This window comes from Salmo salar, chromosome 29 (genome assembly GCF_965601325.2).
Source record: "Salmo salar chromosome 29, fSalSal1, whole genome shotgun sequence".
Lineage (NCBI taxonomy): Eukaryota > Metazoa > Chordata > Actinopteri > Salmoniformes > Salmonidae > Salmo > Salmo salar.
Window position 1 is genome coordinate 43,125,061 of NC_138319.1, and position 20,598 is coordinate 43,145,658.

A 20,598-nucleotide genomic window follows, 5' to 3' on the forward strand; every position below is an offset into this window, starting at 1 on the left:
TAACCATACATTACTACCTCTAGTCTAAACTAACCATACATTACTACCTCTAGTCTAAACTAACCATACCTTACTACCTCTAGTCTAAACTAACCATACATTACTACCTCTAGTCTAAAACCAACCTTACTACCTCTAGTCTAAACTAACCATACATTACTACCTCTAGTCTAAACTAACCATACATTACTACCTCTAGTCTAAACTAACCATACATTACTACCTCTAGTCTAAAACCAACCTTACTACCTCTAGTCTAAACTAACCATACATTACTACCTCTAATCTAAAACAAACCTTACTACCCAGCTGCACTGAGGCCTACATTGTAAACCCCAAGGCATTTTTAATTCAATTACTTCTAGTAAACTAAACTCAAAGTCAATGAAGTCATTATTACTTCAAATTGTTAATTGGTACTGACTCAAAATTAAATGAGAAGTCACATCAACTCTATAAATTATGCACTAAAGTTATGAAACAAATAAACTTTTTCCCCAACATGCTCTATTTTTAATATCTGTGTTTTTCAATGTACATTGAGTGGAGTTGCAGTCGGTGCCGTTTAAGATGAGGGAGGATGATAAAAAAAAATATGAGCATGGCCTTATTTTTATTACAGCATATTAGATGACTGTCATTCATATTCCATTCACCCAGTTCAATGTAACAGTGATAGGATTAGGTTACTGTCATTCATATTCCATTCACCCAGCTCAACGTAACATTGATAGGATTAGGTTACTGTCCTTCATATTCACCCAGTTCAATGTAACAAATTTCAAATCAAATTTATTTTTATATAGCCCTTCGTACATCAGCTGATATTCTCAAAGTGCTGTACAGAAACCCAGCCTAAAACCCCAAACAGCAAGCAAAGCATGTGAAAGAAGCACGGTGGCTAGGAAAAACTCCCTAGGAAAAACTCCCTAGAAAGGCCAAAAACCTAGGAAGAAACCTAGAGAGGAACCAGGCTATGAGGGGTGGCCAGTCCTCTTCTGGCTGTGCAGGGTGGATATTATAACAGAACATGGTCAAACTGTTAAAATGTTAAAATGTTCATAAATGACCAGCATGGTCAAATAATAATAATCATAGTAGTTGTCGAGGGTGCAACAAGCACGTCCGGTGAACAGGTCAGGGTTCCATAGCCGCAGGCAGAACAGTTGAAACTGGAGCAGCAGCACGGCCAGGTGGACTGGGGACAGCAAGGAGTCATCATACCAGGTAGTCCTGAGGCATGGTCCTAGGGCTCAGGTCCTCCGAGAGAAAGACAGAAAGAGAGAAAGAGAGAATTAGAGAGAGCATATTTAAATACACACAGGACACCGGATAAGACAAGAGAAATACTCCAGATGTAACAGACTGACCCTAGCCCCCCGACACATAAACTACTGCAGCATAAATACTGGAGGCTGAGACAGGAGGGATCAGAAGACACTGTGGCCCCATCCGAAGATACCCCCGGACAGGGCCAAACAGGCAGGATATAACCCCACCCACTTTGCCAAAGCACAGCCCCCACACCACTAGAGGGATGTCTCCAACCACCAACTTACCGTCCTAAGACAAGGCCGAGTATAGCCCACAACGATCTCCGCCATGGCACAACCCAAGGGGGGGGGGGGGGGGCGCCAACCCAGACAGGAAGACCACGTCAGTGACTCAACCCACTCAAGTGACGCACCCCTCCCATGGACGGCATGGAAGAACACCAGTAGGCCAGTGACTCAGCCTCTGTAAAAGGGTTAGAGGCAGAGAATCCCAGTGGAAAGAGGGGAACCGGCAAGGCAGAGACAGCAAGGGCGGTTCGTTGCTCCAGCCTTTCCGTTCACCTTCACACTCCTGGGCCAGACTATACTTAATCATAGGACCTACTGAAGAGATAAGTCTTCAGTAAAGACTTAAAGGTTGAGACTGAGTCTGCGTCTCTCACATTGGTAGGCAGACCATTCCATAAAAATGGAGCTCTATAGGAGAAAGCCCTACCTCCAGCCGTTTGCTTAGAAATTCTAGGGACAATTAGGAGGCCTGCGTCTTGTGACCGTAGCGTACGTGTAGGTATGTACGGCAGGACCAAATCGGAAAGATAGGTAGGAGCAAGCCCATGTAATGCTTTGTAGGTTAGCAGTAAAACCTTGAAATCAGCCCTTGCCTTAACAGGAAGCCAGTGTAGGGAGGCTAACACTGGAGTAATATGATCACATTTTTTGGTTCTAGTCAGGATTCTAGCAGCCGTATTTAGCACTAACTGAAGTTTATTTAGTGCTTTATCCGGGTAGCCGGAAAGTAGAGCATTGCAGTAGTCCAGCCTAGAAGTAACAAAAGCATGGATTAATTTTTCTGCGTCATTTTTGGACAGAAAATTTCTGATTTTTGCAATGTTACGTAGATGGAAAAAAGCTGTCCTTGAAACAGTCTTGATATGTTCTTCAAAAGAGAGATCAGGGTCCAGAGTAACGCCGAGGTCCTTCACAGTTTTATTTGAGACGACTGTACAACCATCCAGATTAATTGTCAGATTCAACAGAAGATCTCTTTGTTTCTTGGGACCTAGAACAAGCATCTCTGTTTTGTCCGAGTTTAAAAGTAGAAAGTTTGCAGCCATCCACTTCTTTATGTCTGAAACACAGGCTTCTAGCGAGGGCAATTTTGGGGCTTCACCATGTTTCATTGAAATGTACAGCTGTGTGTCGTCTGCATAGCAGTGAAATTTAACATTATGTTTTCGAATGACATCCCCAAGAGGTAAAATATATAGTGAAAACAATAGTGGTCCTAAAACGGAACCTTGAGGAACACCGAAATTTACAATTGATTTGTCAGAGGACAAACCATTCACAGAGACAAACTGATATCTTTCCGACAGATAAGATCTAAACCAGGCCAGAACTTGTCCATGTAGACCAATTTGGGTTTCCAATCTCTCCAAAAGAATGTGGTCATTGTTGGTTTTTTTTTTGTAAATTGAAATTTGCTATCGTAAATGTTAGCAACACCTCCGCCTTTGCCGGATGCACGGGGGGTATGGTCACTAATGTAACCTGGGGGTGAGGCCTCATTTAACACAGTAAATTCATCAGGCTTAAGCCATGTTTCAGTCAGGCCAATCACATCAAGATTATGATCAGTGATTAGTTCATTGACTATAACTGCCTTGGAAGTGAGGGATCTAACATTAAGTAACCCAATTTTGAGATGTGAGGTATCACAATCTCTTTCAATAATGGCAGGAATGGAGGAGGTCTTTATACTAGTGAGATTGCTAAAGCGAACACCGCCATTTTTAATTTTGCCCAACCTAGATCGAGGCACAGACACGGTCTCAATGGGGAAAGCTGAGCTGACTACACTGACTGTGCTAGTGGCAGACTCCACTAAGCTGGCAGGCTGGCTAACAGCCTGCTGCCTGGCCTGCACCCTATTTCATTGTGGAGCTAGAGGAGTTAGAGCCCTGTCTATGTTCGTAGATAAGATGAGAGCACCCCTCCAGCTAGGATGGAGTCCGTCACTCCTCAACAGGCCAGGCTTGGTCCTGTTTGTGGGTGAGTCCCAGAAAGAGGGCCAATTATCTACAAATTCTATCTTTTGGGAGGGGCAGAAAACAGTTTTCAACCAGCGATTGAGTTGTGAGACTCTGCTGTAGAGCTCATCACTCCCCCTAACTGGGAGGGGGCCAGAGACAATTAATCGATGCCGACACATCTTTCTAGCTGATTTACACGCTGAAGCTATGTTGCGCTTGGTGACCTCTGACTGTTTCATCCTAACATCGTTGGTGCCGACGTGGATAACAATATCTCTATACTCTCTACACTCGCCAGTTTTAGCTTTAGCCAGCACCGTCTTTAGATTAGCCTTAACCTCTTGGGGCTAGGTGGGACGCTAGCGTGCCACCTGTGGTGCACTCCATCAACAGCAGGTGCATTTCAAGAGCGGCAAATTTGAATCCAAATAAATGTCAAAATTCAAATTTTTCAAAAATACAACTATGTTACACCATTTGAAAGATAAACATCTCCTTAATCTAACCACGTTTTACGATTTCAAAAAGGTTTTACGGCGAAAGCATAAATTTAGAGTATGTTAGGACAGTACATTTACAAGAGTTGTGTGTAATGTTTTGTCAAGTCAAAGACAGGGTCACCAAAACCATAAAACCAGCTAAAATGATACACTAACCTTTTACAATCTCCATCAGATGACACTCCTAGGACATTATGTTAGACAATGCATGCATTTTTAGTTCTATCAAGTTCATATTTATATACAAAAACAGCGTTTTACTATGGCATTGATGTTGAGGAAATCGTTTCCCTCCAATAACCGGCAGTCAAGTCAGCGTCACAAATTAAATAATTAAAATTAGAAAACATTGGTAAAATATTATATTGTCATTTAAAGAATTATAGATTTACATCTTTTGAACGCAATCAACTTGCCAGATTTAAAAATAACCTTACTGGGAAATCACACTTTGCAATAATCTGAGCACTGTGCCCAGAAAAATACGCGTTGCGATACAGACTAGACGTCATGTTGGGGAGATCTAAAATCGAAAATACTATGTAAATAATCCATTACCTTTGATTCTCTTCATCAGATGTCACTTCCAGGTATCACAGGTCCATAACGAATGTAGTTTTGTTCAAAAAAGCTCATCATTTATGTCCAAAAATCTCAGTCTCGTTAGCACATGATGTAAGCCAGCCGGACTTCTCGTCATGAACGAGGGGAAAAAATATATTTCCGTTCGTTCAAACATGTCAAACGTTGTATAGCATAAATCATTAGGGCCTTTTTTAACCAGAACATGAATAATATTCAAGGTGGACGAATGCATAGCCTTTTATAACGTATTGGAACGAGGGTACCCAACATGAAGTAGCGCGCCAGGTGTCTAATGGGACATCACCGTTCCATGGCTCTTGTTCGGTCAGATCTCCCTCCAGAAGACTCAAAACACTTTGTAAAGGCTGGTGACATCTAGTGGAAGCAATAGGAAGTGCCAAAATATTCCTAAACCCCTGTGTTTTTCAATGGGATAGGTTTAAAATCAATACAACACATCAGGTATCCACTTCCTGTCAGAAAATGTCTCAGGGTTTTGCCTGCCAAATGAGTTCTGTTATACTCACAGACACCATTCAAACAGTTTTGGAAACTTTAGAGTGTTTTCTATCCATATATAATAAGTATATGCATATTCTAGTTACTGGGTAGGATTAGTAACCAGATTAAATCGGGTACATTTTTTTTATCCAGACGTGCAAATGCTGCCCCCTAGACCCAACAGGTTAACGTCGGTAGCCCTGCCCCCTGGTAAACAGTGTATGATCGCTGGATGATTAGTTTTAAGTCTAATACTGCGGGTAATGGAGTCGCCAATGACTAGGGTTTTCAATTTGTCAGAGCTAATGGTGGGAGCCGTCGGCGTCTCAGACCCCACAACGGGAGGAGTAGAGACCAGAGAAGTCTCGGCCTCCGACTCCGACTCGCTTAATGGGGAGAACCGGTTGAAAGTTTCTGTCGGCTGAATAAGCGACACCGGTTGAGCATTCCTACAGCGTTTCCCTCCAGAAGCCATGAGAAAGATGTCCGGCTGCTGGGACCGTGCGAGGGGGTTTATACTAACGTTACTATCTGTACTTACTGGTGGCACAGACGCTGTTTCATCCTTTCCTACACTGAAATTACCCTTGCCTAACGATCGCGTCTGAAGCTGGGCTTGCAGCACAGCTATCCTTGCCGTAAGGCGATCGTTCTCCTGTATATTATAAGTACAACGACTGCAATTAGAAGGCATCATGTTAATGTTACTTAGCTTCGGCTGTTTGAAGTCCTGACGAACCATGTCCAGATAAAACCTCCGGGGTGAAAAAGTTGAATGAAAAAAGTTGAGTGAGGGAAAAAGTAAAAATATACGGTAATGAAAAAGTAAAAAACCGTCAGGTATCAAAGTAAGATCGGCAACAAAAACGCACAGCAGCGTAAACAAGTCTGTAACAGTGATGGTTTTAGGATACTGTCATTCATATTCACCCAGTTCAATGTAACAGTGATGGGTTTAGGATACTGTCATTCACCCAGTTCAATGTAACAGTGATGGGTTTAGGATACTGTCCTTCATATTCACCCAGTTCAATGTAACAGTGATGGGTTTAGGATACTGTCCTTCATATTCACCCAGTTCAATGTAACAGTGATGGGTTTAGGATACTCTCCTTCATATTCACCCAGTTCAATGTAACAGTGATGGGTTTAGGATACTGTCCTTCATATTCACCCAGTTCAATGTAACAGTGATGGGTTTAGGATACTGTCATTCACCCAGTTCAATGTAACAGTGATGGGTTTAGGATACTGTCATTCATATTCACCCAGTTCAATGTAACAGTGATGGGTTTAGGATACTGTTCTTCATATTCACCCAGTTCAATGTAACAGTGATGGGTTTAGGATACTGTCATTCATATTCACCCAGTTCAATCTAACAGTGATGGGTTTAGGATACTGTCATTCACCCAGTTCAACGTAACAGTGATGGGTTTAGGATACTGTCCTTCATATTCACCCAGTTCAATGTAACAGTGATGGGTTTAGGATACTGTCATTCATATTCCATTCACCCAGTTCAATAAAACATCGATAGGTTTAGGTGACTGTCATTCATATCTCATTCACCCAGTTGAATGTAACTTTTATTATATATTGTTTTACATTTACCCTATGGGACTCCCAATCACAGCCTGATGTGATTCAGCCTGGATTCGAACCAGGGACTGCAGTGACGCCTCTTGTACTGATATGTAGGGCCTTAGACCGCTGCGCCACCCAGGAGCCAAAGGATTGATGTCCTTGTTGGATCTAATTTTAATAGCTAGCATTTCAATGGCCATAATAAATACATATGGAGACAATGGACAGCCTTGTTTTTTTCCTCTTAAAAGCTCCAAACTTTCTGAGAAGTAACCATTATTTACTATTTTGGGGTTCTGTACATAATCTTAACCCATAGTATAAGAGATTCACCGAAATTAAAGTAATCCAGGCATTTATATACATTCTAGTCGTACTTTATCAAACGCCAAAATCAGCTAAGACGAGTAGATGTATTACTAAATACAGATACAGTACTGGGTACAGTAGATCCACATCCGGCTGTGATTGGGGGTCCCATAGGGGGGCACACAATTGGCCCAGCGTTGTCTGGGTTTGGCCGGGGTAGGCCGTCATTGTAAATAAGAATTTGTTCTTAACTTACTTGCCTTGTTAAATAAAGGTAAACAAGCTGTACACTCCACAGAGCTGGACTTTACGGAAGAGTGACCAGAAAAAAAGTAATTGCTTAAAGATTTTTTTTTTTGGTGTTCACCAAAAGGCATTAGGTAGACTCTCCAAACATATGGAAGAAGGTACTCTGGTCAGATGAGAGTAAAATGTAGCTTTTTGGCCATCAAGGAAGATGCTATGTCTGGCGTAAACCCAACACCCTTCATCACCCTGAGAACACCATCCCCACAGGGAAGCATGGTGGTGGCAGCATCATGCTGTGGGGATGTTTTTCATCGGCAGGGACTGGGAAACTGGTCAGAATTGAAGGAATGATGGATGCCACTAAATACAGGGAAATTCTTGAGGGAAACCTGTTTCAGTCTTCCAGAGATTTGAGACTGAGACAGAGGTTCACCTTCCAGCAGGACAATGACCCTAAGCATACTGCTAAAGCAACACTCAAGTGGTTTAAGGAGAAACATTTAAATGTCTTGGAATGACCTAGTCAAAGCCCAGACCTCAATCCAATTGAGAATTTGTGGTATGACTTAAAGATTGCTGTTCACCAGCGGAACCCATCCAACTTGAAGGAGCTGGAGCAGTTTTTCCTTGAAGAATGGGCAAAAATCCCAGTGGCTAGATGTGCCAAGCTTACAGAGACATACCCCAAGAGACTTGCAGCTGTAATTGCTGCAAAAGGTGGCTCTACAAAGTATTGACTTTGGGGGGGGGTGAATAGTTATGCACGCTCAAGTAATTTTTTTTGGTCTTATTTCTTGTTTGTTTCACAATAAAAAATATTTTGCATCTTCAAAGTGGTGGGCATGTTGTGTAAATCAAATTATACAAACCCCCCAAAAATACATTTTAATTCCAGGTTGTAAGGCAACAAAATAGGAAAAATGCCACGGGGGGGTGAATACTTTCGCAAGCCACTGTATAGTAGATAAAGTACTAGATAAAGTAGATTTAGTACTAGAAACAGATAAAGTACTATTAGTAGTATTGTATATGTGTGTTGATTGTGTTGTGATCCTTAGGGCCCTGATGAAGAGTTGTCGATGTGTGGAGTTAGACTGTTGGGACGGGGCCCAGGGGGAGCCAATCATCTACCACGGCCACACCCTCACCTCCAAGGTCCTGTTTAAAGACGTCATCAAGGCCATCAAGGAGTACGCCTTCAAGGTAACCCTGACCCCTGACCCTAACCCTAACCCCTGACCCTAACCCTGACCCTAACCCTGACCCTAACCCTGACCCTAACCCTAACCCTGACCCTAACCCTAACCCTGACCCTGACCCTAACCCTGACCCTAACCCCTGACCCTAACCCTGACCCTAACCCTGACCCTGACCCTAACCCTGACCCTAACTCTGACCATAACCCTGACCCTAACCCTGACCCTAACCCTAACTCTAACCCTAACCCTAACCCCTGACCCTGACCCTGACCCTAACCCCTGACCCTAACCCTAACCCCTGACCCTAACCCCTGACCCTAACCCTAACCCTAACCCATCAAGGAGTACGCCTTCAAGGTAACCCTAACCCCTGACCCTAACCCTGACCCTAACCCATCAAGGAGTACGCCTTCAAGGTAACCCTAACCCCTGACCCTAACCCTGACCCTAACCCTGACCCTAACCCTGACCCTGACCCTAACCCTGACCCTAACCCTAACCCTGACCCTGACCCTAACCCTGACCCTAACCCCTGACCCTAACCCTGACCCTAACCTTGACCCTGACCCTAACCCTGACCCTAACTCTGACCATAACCCTGACCCTGACCCTGACCCTAACCCTGACCCTAACCCTGACCCTGACCCTAACCCTGACCCTAACTCTGACCATAACCCTGACCCTAACCCTAACCCTGACCCTAACCCCTAACCCTGACCCTAACTCTGACCATAACCCATCAAGGAGTACGCCTTCAAGGTAACCCTAACCCCTGACCCTAACCCCTGACCCTGACCCTGACCCTAACCCTGACCCTGACCCTGACCCTAACCCTGACCCTGACCCTAACCCTGACCCTAACTCTGACCCTGACCCTAACTCTGACCCTGACCCTAACCCTGACCCTAACTCTGACCATAACCCATCAAGGAGTACGCCTTCAAGGTAACCCTAACCCCTGACCCTAACCCTAACCCTAACCCCTGACCCTGACCCTGACCCTAACCCATCATGGAGTACGCCTTCAAGGTAACCCTAACCCTGACCCTAACCCCTGACCCTAACCCTAACCCCTAACCCTGACCCATCATGGAGTACGCCTTCAAGGTAACCCTAACCCTAACCCTAACCCTGACCCTGACCCTGACCCTGACCCTAACCCTAACCCTGACCCTAACCCTAACCCTAACCCTAACCCTAACCCTGACCCTGACCCTAACCCTGACCTTAACCCTAACCCTGACCCTAACCCTAACCCTAACCCTAATCCTAACCCATTAAGGAGCACGCCTTCAAGGTATCCCCATAAAGTCAAACCAGCCCTGTGATTACCAGTAGAGATGGATATGACTGCTAATGTTATGTTGTTGTCTTCCTGTCCCCCAGACATCAGAGTACCCAGTGATCCTGTCCCTGGAGAACCACTGTACCCTGGAGCAGCAGAAACTGATGGCCCAGCACATGATCTCCATCCTGGGCAGTGCCCTGCTCACCTCCCCTCTGGAGGACCAGATGCCCACTGCCTTCCCCTCACCCCAGGTCAGAGACTAGCAGATAATCCATCCATCAATCAATTCATCCACCTATCCACCCTCCCACCCATCCACCCTCCCACCCACCCATCAAACCAACCAATCAATTCATCCACCCACCCATCAACCAACCAATCAATTCATCTATCCAAAGGTATTTATTTTTCAACCCTCAGTGGTTAAAGCCTGGAGCTTCGTAACCACATCCCCAGTATTTTAAATATGAAAGCTAAGAGACCAAGCCTGTCTGTCTATAGGGCTAACAGTATCTGGTTGTTAGAGCCTGTCTGTCTATAGGGCTAACAGTATCTGGTTGTTAGAGCCTGTCTGTCTATAGGGCTAACAGTATCTGGTTGTTAGAGCCTGTCTGTCTATAGGGCTAACAGTATCTGGTTGTTAGAGCCTGTCTGTCTATAGGGCTAACAGTATCTGGTTGTTAGAGCCTGTCTGTCTATAGGGCTAACAGTATCTGGTTGTTAGAGCCTGTCTATAGGGCTAACAGTATCTGGTTGTTAGAGCCTGTCTGTCTATAGGGCTAACAGTATCTGGTTGTTAGAGCCTGTCTGTCTATAGGGCTAACAGTATCTGGTTGTTAGAGCCTGTCTGTCTATAGGGCTAACAGTATCTGGTTGTTAGAGCCTGTCTGTCTATAGGGCTAACAGTATCTGGTTGTTAGAGCCTGTCTGTCTATAGGGCTAACAGTATCTGGTTGTTAGAGCCTGTCTGTCTATAGGGCTAACAGTATCTGGTTGTTAGAGCCTGTCTGTCTATAGGGCTAACAGTATCTGGTTGTTAGAGCCTGTCTGTCTATAGGGCTAACAGTATCTGGTTGTTAGAGCCTGTCTATAGGGCTAACAGTATCTGGTTGTTAGAGCCTGTCTGTCTATAGGGCTAACAGTATCTGGTTGTTAGAGCCTGTCTATAGGGCTAACAGTATCTGGTTGTTAGAGCCTGTCTGTCTATAGGGCTAACAGTATCTGGTTGTTAGAGCCTGTCTGTCTATAGGGCTAACAGTATCTGGTTGTTAGAGCCTGTCTATAGGGCTAACAGTATCTGGTTGTTAGAGCCTGTCTGTCTATAGGGCTAACAGTATCTGGTTGTTAGAGCCTGTCTGTCTATAGGGCTAACAGTATCTGGTTGTTAGAGCCTGTCTGTCTATAGGGCTAACAGTATCTGGTTGTTAGAGCCTGTCTGTCTATAGGGCTAACAGTATCTGGTTGTTAGAGCCTGTCTGTCTATAGGGCTAACAGTATCTGGTTGTTAGAGCCTGTCTATAGGGCTAACAGTATCTGGTTGTTAGAGCCTGTCTATAGGGCTAACAGTATCTGGTTGTTAGAGCCTGTCTGTCTATAGGGCTAACAGCATCTGGTTGTTAGAGCCTGTCTGTCTATAGGGCTAACAGTATCTGGTTGTTAGAGCCTGTCTATAGGGCTAACAGTATCTGGTTGTTAGAGCCTGTCTGTCTATAGGGCTAACAGCATCTGGTTGTTAGAGCCTGTCTGTCTATAGGGCTAACAGTATCTGGTTGTTAGAGCCTGTCTGTCTATAGGGCTAACAGTATCTGGTTGTTAGAGCCTGTCTGTCTATAGGGCTAACAGTATCTGGTTGTTAGAGCCTGTCTGTCTATAGGGCTAACAGTATCTGGTTGTTAGAGCCTGTCTGTCTATAGGGCTAACAGTATCTGGTTGTTAGAGCCTGTCTGTCTATAGGGCTAACAGTATCTGGTTGTTAGAGCCTGTCTGTCTATAGGGCTAACAGTATCTGGTTGTTAGAGCCTGTCTATAGGGCTAACAGTATCTGGTTGTTAGAGCCTGTCTGTCTATAGGGCTAACAGTATCTGGTTGTTAGAGCCTGTCTGTCTATAGGGCTAACAGTATCTGGTTGTTAGAGCCTGTCTGTCTATAGGGCTAACAGTATCTGGTTGTTAGAGCCTGTCTATAGGGCTAACAGTATCTGGTTGTTAGAGCCTGTCTGTCTATAGGGCTAACAGTATCTGGTTGTTAGAGCCTGTCTGTCTATAGGGCTAACAGTATCTGGTTGTTAGAGCCTGTCTATAGGGCTAACAGTATCTGGTTGTTAGAGCCTGTCTGTCTATAGGGCTAACAGTATCTGGTTGTTAGAGCCTGTCTGTCTATAGGGCTAACAGTATCTGGTTGTTAGAGCCTGTCTGTCTATAGGGCTAACAGTATCTGGTTGTTAGAGCCTGTCTGTCTATAGGGCTAACAGCATCTGGTTGTTAGAGCCTGTCTGTCTATAGGGCTAACAGTATCTGGTTGTTAGAGCCTGTCTATAGGGCTAACAGCATCTGGTTGTTAGAGCCTGTCTGTCTATAGGGCTAACAGTATCTGGTTGTTAGAGCCTGTCTGTCTATAGGGCTAACAGTATCTGGTTGTTAGAGCCTGTCTGTCTATAGGGCTAACAGTATCTGGTTGTTAGAGCCTGTCTGTCTATAGGGCTAACAGTATCTGGTTGTTAGAGCCTGTCTATAGGGCTAACAGTATCTGGTTGTTAGAGCCTGTCTGTCTATAGGGCTAACAGTATCTGGTTGTTAGAGCCTGTCTATAGGGCTAACAGTATCTGGTTGTTAGAGCCCTGTCTATAGGGCTAACAGTATCTGGTTGTTAGAGCCTGTCTGTCTATAGGGCTAACAGCATCTGGTTGTTAGAGCCTGTCTGTCTATAGGGCTAACAGTATCTGGTTGTTAGAGCCTGTCTGTCTATAGGGCTAACAGTATCTGGTTGTTAGAGCCTGTCTGTCTATAGGGCTAACAGTATCTGGTTGTTAGAGCCTGTCTGTCTATAGGGCTAACAGTATCTGGTTGTTAGAGCCTGTCTGTCTATAGGGCTAACAGTATCTGGTTGTTAGAGCCTGTCTGTCTATAGGGCTAACAGTATCTGGTTGTTAGAGCCTGTCTGTCTATAGGGCTAACAGTATCTGGTTGTTAGAGCCTGTCTGTCTATAGGGCTAACAGTATCTGGTTGTTAGAGCCTGTCTGTCTATAGGGCTAACAGTATCTGGTTGTTAGAGCCGCTGTCTATAGGGCTAACAGTATCTGGTTGTTAGAGCCTGTCTGTCTATAGGGCTAACAGTATCTGGTTGTTAGAGCCTGTCTGTCTATAGGGCTAACAGTATCTGGTTGTTAGAGCCTGTCTGTCTATAGGGCTAACAGTATCTGGTTGTTAGAGCCTGTCTGTCTATAGGGCTAACAGTATCTGGTTGTTAGAGCCTGTCTGTCTATAGGGCTAACAGTATCTGGTTGTTAGAGCCTGTCTGTCTATAGGGCTAACAGTATCTGGTTGTTAGAGCCTGTCTGTCTATAGGGCTAACAGTATCTGGTTGTTAGAGCCTGTCTGTCTATAGGGCTAACAGTATCTGGTTGTTAGAGCCTGTCTGTCTATAGGGCTAACAGTATCTGGTTGTTAGAGCCTGTCTGTCTATAGGGCTAACAGTATCTGGTTGTTAGAGCCTGTCTGTCTATAGGGCTAACAGTATCTGGTTGTTAGAGCCTGTCTGTCTATAGGGCTAACAGTATCTGGTTGTTAGAGCCTGTCTGTCTATAGGGCTAACAGTATCTGGTTGTTAGAGCCTGTCTGTCTATAGGGCTAACAGTATCTGGTTGTTAGAGCCTGTCTGTCTATAGGGCTAACAGTATCTGGTTGTTAGAGCCTGTCTGTCTATAGGGCTAACAGTATCTGGTTGTTAGAGCCTGTCTGTCTATAGGGCTAACAGTATCTGGTTGTTAGAGCCTGTCTGTCTATAGGGCTAACAGTATCTGGTTGTTAGAGCCTGTCTGTCTATAGGGCTAACAGTATCTGGTTGTTAGAGCCTGTCTGTCTATAGGGCTAACAGTATCTGGTTGTTAGAGCCTGTCTGTCTATAGGGCTAACAGTATCTGGTTGTTAGAGCCTGTCTGTCTATAGGGCTAACAGTATCTGGTTGTTAGAGCCTGTCTGTCTATAGGGCTAACAGTATCTGGTTGTTAGAGCCTGTCTGTCTATAGGGCTAACAGTATCTGGTTGTTAGAGCCTGTCTGTCTATAGGGCTAACAGTATCTGGTTGTTAGAGCCTGTCTGTCTATAGGGCTAACAGTATCTGGTTGTTAGAGCCTGTCTGTCTATAGGGCTAACAGTATCTGGTTGTTAGAGCCTGTCTGTCTATAGGGCTAACAGTATCTGGTTGTTAGAGCCTGTCTGTCTATAGGGCTAACAGTATCTGGTTGTTAGAGCCTGTCTGTCTATAGGGCTAACAGTATCTGGTTGTTAGAGCCTGTCTGTCTATAGGGCTAACAGTATCTGGTTGTTAGAGCCTGTCTGTCTATAGGGCTAACAGTATCTGGTTGTTAGAGCCTGTCTATAGGGCTAACAGTATCTGGTTGTTAGAGCCTGTCTGTCTATAGGGCTAACAGTATCTGGTTGTTAGAGCCTGTCTGTCTATAGGGCTAACAGTATCTGGTTGTTAGAGCCTGTCTATAGGGCTAACAGTATCTGGTTGTTAGAGCCTGTCTGTCTATAGGGCTAACAGTATCTGGTTGTTAGAGCCTGTCTGTCTATAGGGCTAACAGTATCTGGTTGTTAGAGCCTGTCTATAGGGCTAACAGTATCTGGTTGTTAGAGCCTGTCTGTCTATAGGGCTAACAGTATCTGGTTGTTAGAGCCTGTCTGTCTATAGGGCTAACAGTATCTGGTTGTTAGAGCCTGTCTGTCTATAGGGCTAACAGTATCTGGTTGTTAGAGCCTGTCTGTCTATAGGGCTAACAGTATCTGGTTGTTAGAGCCTGTCTGTCTATAGGGCTAACAGTATCTGGTTGTTAGAGCCTGTCTATAGGGCTAACAGTATCTGGTTGTTAGAGCCTGTCTGTCTATAGGGCTAACAGTATCTGGTTGTTAGAGCCTGTCTATAGGGCTAACAGTATCTGGTTGTTAGAGCCTGTCTGTCTATAGGGCTAACAGTATCTGGTTGTTAGAGCCTGTCTGTCTATAGGGCTAACAGTATCTGGTTGTTAGAGCCTGTCTATAGGGCTAACAGTATCTGGTTGTTAGAGCCTGTCTGTCTATAGGGCTAACAGTATCTGGTTGTTAGAGCCTGTCTGTCTATAGGGCTAACAGTATCTGGTTGTTAGAGCCTGTCTGTCTATAGGGCTAACAGTATCTGGTTGTTAGAGCCTGTCTGTCTATAGGGCTAACAGTATCTGGTTGTTAGAGCCTGTCTGTCTATAGGGCTAACAGTATCTGGTTGTTAGAGCCTGTCTATAGGGCTAACAGTATCTGGTTGTTAGAGCCTGTCTGTCTATAGGGCTAACAGTATCTGGTTGTTAGAGCCTGTCTGTCTATAGGGCTAACAGTATCTGGTTGTTAGAGCCTGTCTGTCTATAGGGCTAACAGTATCTGGTTGTTAGAGCCTGTCTGTCTATAGGGCTAACAGTATCTGGTTGTTAGAGCCTGTCTGTCTATAGGGCTAACAGTATCTGGTTGTTAGAGCCTGTCTGTCTATAGGGCTAACAGTATCTGGTTGTTAGAGCCTGTCTGTCTATAGGGCTAACAGTATCTGGTTGTTAGAGCCTGTCTGTCTATAGGGCTAACAGTATCTGGTTGTTAGAGCCTGTCTGTCTATAGGGCTAACAGTATCTGGTTGTTAGAGCCTGTCTGTCTATAGGGCTAACAGTATCTGGTTGTTAGAGCCTGTCTGTCTATAGGGCTAACAGTATCTGGTTGTTAGAGCCTGTCTGTCTATAGGGCTAACAGTATCTGGTTGTTAGAGCCTGTCTGTCTATAGGGCTAACAGTATCTGGTTGTTAGAGCCTGTCTGTCTATAGGGCTAACAGTATCTGGTTGTTAGAGCCTGTCTGTCTATAGGGCTAACAGTATCTGGTTGTTAGAGCCTGTCTGTCTATAGGGCTAACAGTATCTGGTTGTTAGAGCCTGTCTGTCTATAGGGCTAACAGTATCTGGTTGTTAGAGCCTGTCTGTCTATAGGGCTAACAGTATCTGGTTGTTAGAGCCTGTCTGTCTATAGGGCTAACAGTATCTGGTTGTTAGAGCCTGTCTGTCTATAGGGCTAACAGTATCTGGTTGTTAGAGCCTGTCTGTCTATAGGGCTAACAGTATCTGGTTGTTAGAGCCTGTCTGTCTATAGGGCTAACAGTATCTGGTTGTTAGAGCCTGTCTGTCTATAGGGCTAACAGTATCTGGTTGTTAGAGCCTGTCTGTCTATAGGGCTAACAGTATCTGGTTGTTAGAGCCTGTCTGTCTATAGGGCTAACAGTATCTGGTTGTTAGAGCCTGTCTGTCTATAGGGCTAACAGTATCTGGTTGTTAGAGCCTGTCTGTCTATAGGGCTAACAGTATCTGGTTGTTAGAGCCTGTCTGTCTATAGGGCTAACAGTATCTGGTTGTTAGAGCCTGTCTGTCTATAGGGCTAACAGTATCTGGTTGTTAGAGCCTGCTGTCTATAGGGCTAACAGTATCTGGTTGTTAGAGCCTGTCTGTCTATAGGGCTAACAGTATCTGGTTGTTAGAGCCTGTCTGTCTATAGGGCTAACAGTATCTGGTTGTTAGAGCCTGTCTGTCTATAGGGCTAACAGTATCTGGTTGTTAGAGCCTGTCTGTCTATAGGGCTAACAGTATCTGGTTGTTAGAGCCTGTCTGTCTATAGGGCTAACAGTATCTGGTTGTTAGAGCCTGTCTGTCTATAGGGCTAACAGTATCTGGTTGTTAGAGCCTGTCTGTCTATAGGGCTAACAGTATCTGGTTGTTAGAGCCTGTCTGTCTATAGGGCTAACAGTATCTGGTTGTTAGAGCCTGTCTGTCTATAGGGCTAACAGTATCTGGTTGTTAGAGCCTGTCTATAGGGCTAACAGTATCTGGTTGTTAGAGCCTGTCTGTCTATAGGGCTAACAGTATCTGGTTGTTAGAGCCTGTCTGTCTATAGGGCTAACAGTATCTGGTTGTTAGAGCCTGTCTGTCTATAGGGCTAACAGTATCTGGTTGTTAGAGCCTGTCTGTCTATAGGGCTAACAGTATCTGGTTGTTAGAGCCTGTCTGTCTATAGGGCTAACAGTATCTGGTTGTTAGAGCCTGTCTGTCTATAGGGCTAACAGTATCTGGTTGTTAGAGCCTGTCTGTCTATAGGGCTAACAGTATCTGGTTGTTAGAGCCTGTCTGTCTATAGGGCTAACAGTATCTGGTTGTTAGAGCCTGTCTGTCTATAGGGCTAACAGTATCTGGTTGTTAGAGCCGCTGTCTATAGGGCTAACAGTATCTGGTTGTTAGAGCCTGTCTGTCTATAGGGCTAACAGTATCTGGTTGTTAGAGCCTGTCTGTCTATAGGGCTAACAGTATCTGGTTGTTAGAGCCTGTCTGTCTATAGGGCTAACAGTATCTGGTTGTTAGAGCCTGTCTGTCTATAGGGCTAACAGTATCTGGTTGTTAGAGCCTGTCTGTCTATAGGGCTAACAGTATCTGGTTGTTAGAGCCTGTCTGTCTATAGGGCTAACAGTATCTGGTTGTTAGAGCCTGTCTGTCTATAGGGCTAACAGTATCTGGTTGTTAGAGCCTGTCTGTCTATAGGGCTAACAGTATCTGGTTGTTAGAGCCTGTCTATAGGGCTAACAGTATCTGGTTGTTAGAGCCTGTCTGTCTATAGGGCTAACAGTATCTGGTTGTTAGAGCCTGTCTGTCTATAGGGCTAACAGTATCTGGTTGTTAGAGCCTGTCTGTCTATAGGGCTAACAGTATCTGGTTGTTAGAGCCTGTCTGTCTATAGGGCTAACAGTATCTGGTTGTTAGAGCCTGTCTGTCTATAGGGCTAACAGTATCTGGTTGTTAGAGCCTGTCTGTCTATAGGGCTAACAGTATCTGGTTGTTAGAGCCTGTCTGTCTATAGGGCTAACAGTATCTGGTTGTTAGAGCCTGTCTGTCTATAGGGCTAACAGTATCTGGTTGTTAGAGCCTGTCTGTCTATAGGGCTAACAGTATCTGGTTGTTAGAGCCTGTCTGTCTATAGGGCTAACAGTATCTGGTTGTTAGAGCCTGTCTGTCTATAGGGCTAACAGTATCTGGTTGTTAGAGCCTGTCTGTCTATAGGGCTAACAGTATCTGGTTGTTAGAGCCTGTCTGTCTATAGGGCTAACAGTATCTGGTTGTTAGAGCCTGTCTGTCTATAGGGCTAACAGTATCTGGTTGTTAGAGCCTGTCTGTCTATAGGGCTAACAGTATCTGGTTGTTAGAGCCTGTCTATAGGGCTAACAGTATCTGGTTGTTAGAGCCTGTCTGTCTATAGGGCTAACAGTATCTGGTTGTTAGAGCCTGTCTGTCTATAGGGCTAACAGTATCTGGTTGTTAGAGCCTGTCTGTCTATAGGGCTAACAGTATCTGGTTGTTAGAGCCTGTCTGTCTATAGGGCTAACAGTATCTGGTTGTTAGAGCCTGTCTGTCTATAGGGCTAACAGTATCTGGTTGTTAGAGCCTGTCTATAGGGCTAACAGTATCTGGTTGTTAGAGCCTGTCTATAGGGCTAACAGTATCTGGTTGTTAGAGCCTGTCTGTCTATAGGGCTAACAGTATCTGGTTGTTAGAGCCTGTCTGTCTATAGGGCTAACAGTATCTGGTTGTTAGAGCCTGTCTGTCTATAGGGCTAACAGTATCTGGTTGTTAGAGCCTGTCTGTCTATAGGGCTAACAGTATCTGGTTGTTAGAGCCTGTCTGTCTATAGGGCTAACAGTATCTGGTTGTTAGAGCCTGTCTGTCTATAGGGCTAACAGTATCTGGTTGTTAGAGCCTGTCTGTCTATAGGGCTAACAGTATCTGGTTGTTAGAGCCTGTCTGTCTATAGGGCTAACAGTATCTGGTTGTTAGAGCCTGTCTGTCTATAGGGCTAACAGTATCTGGTTGTTAGAGCCTGTCTGTCTATAGGGCTAACAGTATCTGGTTGTTAGAGCCTGTCTGTCTATAGGGCTAACAGTATCTGGTTGTTAGAGCCTGTCTGTCTATAGGGCTAACAGTATCTGGTTGTTAGAGCCTGTCTGTCTATAGGGCTAACAGTATCTGGTTGTTAGAGCCTGTCTGTCTATAGGGCTAACAGTATCTGGTTGTTAGAGCCTGTCTGTCTATAGGGCTAACAGTATCTGGTTGTTAGAGCCTGTCTGTCTATAGGGCTAACAGTATCTGGTTGTTAGAGCCTGTCTATAGGGCTAACAGTATCTGGTTGTTAGAGCCTGTCTATAGGGCTAACAGTATCTGGTTGTTAGAGCCTGTCTGTCTATAGGGCTAACAGTATCTGGTTGTTAGAGCCTGTCTGTCTATAGGGCTAACAGTATCTGGTTGTTAGAGCCTGTCTGTCTATAGGGCTAACAGTATCTGGTTGTTAGAGCCTGTCTGTCTATAGGGCTAACAGTATCTGGTTGTTAGAGCCTGTCTGTCTATAGGGCTAACAGTATCTGGTTGTTAGAGCCTGTCTGTCTATAGGGCTAACAGTATCTGGTTGTTAGAGCCTGTCTGTCTATAGGGCTAACAGTATCTGGTTGTTAGAGCCTGTCTGTCTATAGGGCTAACAGTATCTGGTTGTTAGAGCCCTGTCTATAGGGCTAACAGTATCTGGTTGTTAGAGCCTGTCTATAGGGCTAACAGTATCTGGTTGTTAGAGCCTGTCTGTCTATAGGGCTAACAGTATCTGGTTGTTAGAGCCTGTCTGTCTATAGGGCTAACAGTATCTGGTTGTTAGAGCCTGTCTGTCTATAGGGCTAACAGTATCTGGTTGTTAGAGCCTGTCTGTCTATAGGGCTAACAGTATCTGGTTGTTAGAGCCTGTCTGTCTATAGGGCTAACAGTATCTGGTTGTTAGAGCCTGTCTGTCTATAGGGCTAACAGTATCTGGTTGTTAGAGCCTGTCTGTCTATAGGGCTAACAGTATCTGGTTGTTAGAGCCTGTCTGTCTATAGGGCTAACAGTATCTGGTTGTTAGAGCCTGTCTGTCTATAGGGCTAACAGTATCTGGTTGTTAGAGCCTGTCTGTCTATAGGGCTAACAGTATCTGGTTGTTAGAGCCTGTCTGTCTATAGGGCTAACAGTATCTGGTTGTTAGAGCCTGTCTGTCTATAGGGCTAACAGTATCTGGTTGTTAGAGCCTGTCTATAGGGCTAACAGTATCTGGTTGTTAGAGCCTGTCTGTCTATAGGGCTAACAGTATCTGGTTGTTAGAGCCTGTCTGTCTATAGGGCTAACAGTATCTGGTTGTTAGAGCCTGTCTGTCTATAGGGCTAACAGTATCTGGTTGTTAGAGCCTGTCTGTCTATAGGGCTAACAGTATCTGGTTGTTAGAGCCTGTCTGTCTATAGGGCTAACAGTATCTGGTTGTTAGAGCCTGTCTGTCTATAGGGCTAACAGTATCTGGTTGTTAGAGCCTGTCTGTCTATAGGGCTAACAGTATCTGGTTGTTAGAGCCTGTCTGTCTATAGGGCTAACAGTATCTGGTTGTTAGAGCCTGTCTGTCTATAGGGCTAACAGTATCTGGTTGTTAGAGCCTGTCTGTCTATAGGGCTAACAGTATCTGGTTGTTAGAGCCTGTCTGTCTATAGGGCTAACAGTATCTGGTTGTTAGAGCCTGTCTGTCTATAG

General features: G+C 44.6%; 1 protein-coding gene across 3 annotated transcripts in view; it reads left to right on the forward strand.

Annotated features, from left to right (window-relative positions):
- LOC106590697 (1-phosphatidylinositol 4,5-bisphosphate phosphodiesterase delta-1) overlaps positions 1-20,598 on the forward strand; it is a 109,377-nt gene that overhangs the window by 50,519 nt on the left and 38,260 nt on the right. For all 3 annotated transcript variants that reach the window (XR_014383106.1, XR_014383105.1, XM_045710677.2), the window contains exons 7-8: positions 8,316-8,460; positions 9,843-9,995. Coding sequence is in view for 1 of the 3 variants with exons in the window: in XM_045710677.2 (XP_045566633.2) it covers positions 8,316-8,460; positions 9,843-9,995 (298 nt within the window). In the remaining 2 variants the exon portion in view is untranslated. The remainder of the gene's footprint in view (positions 1-8,315; positions 8,461-9,842; positions 9,996-20,598) is intronic.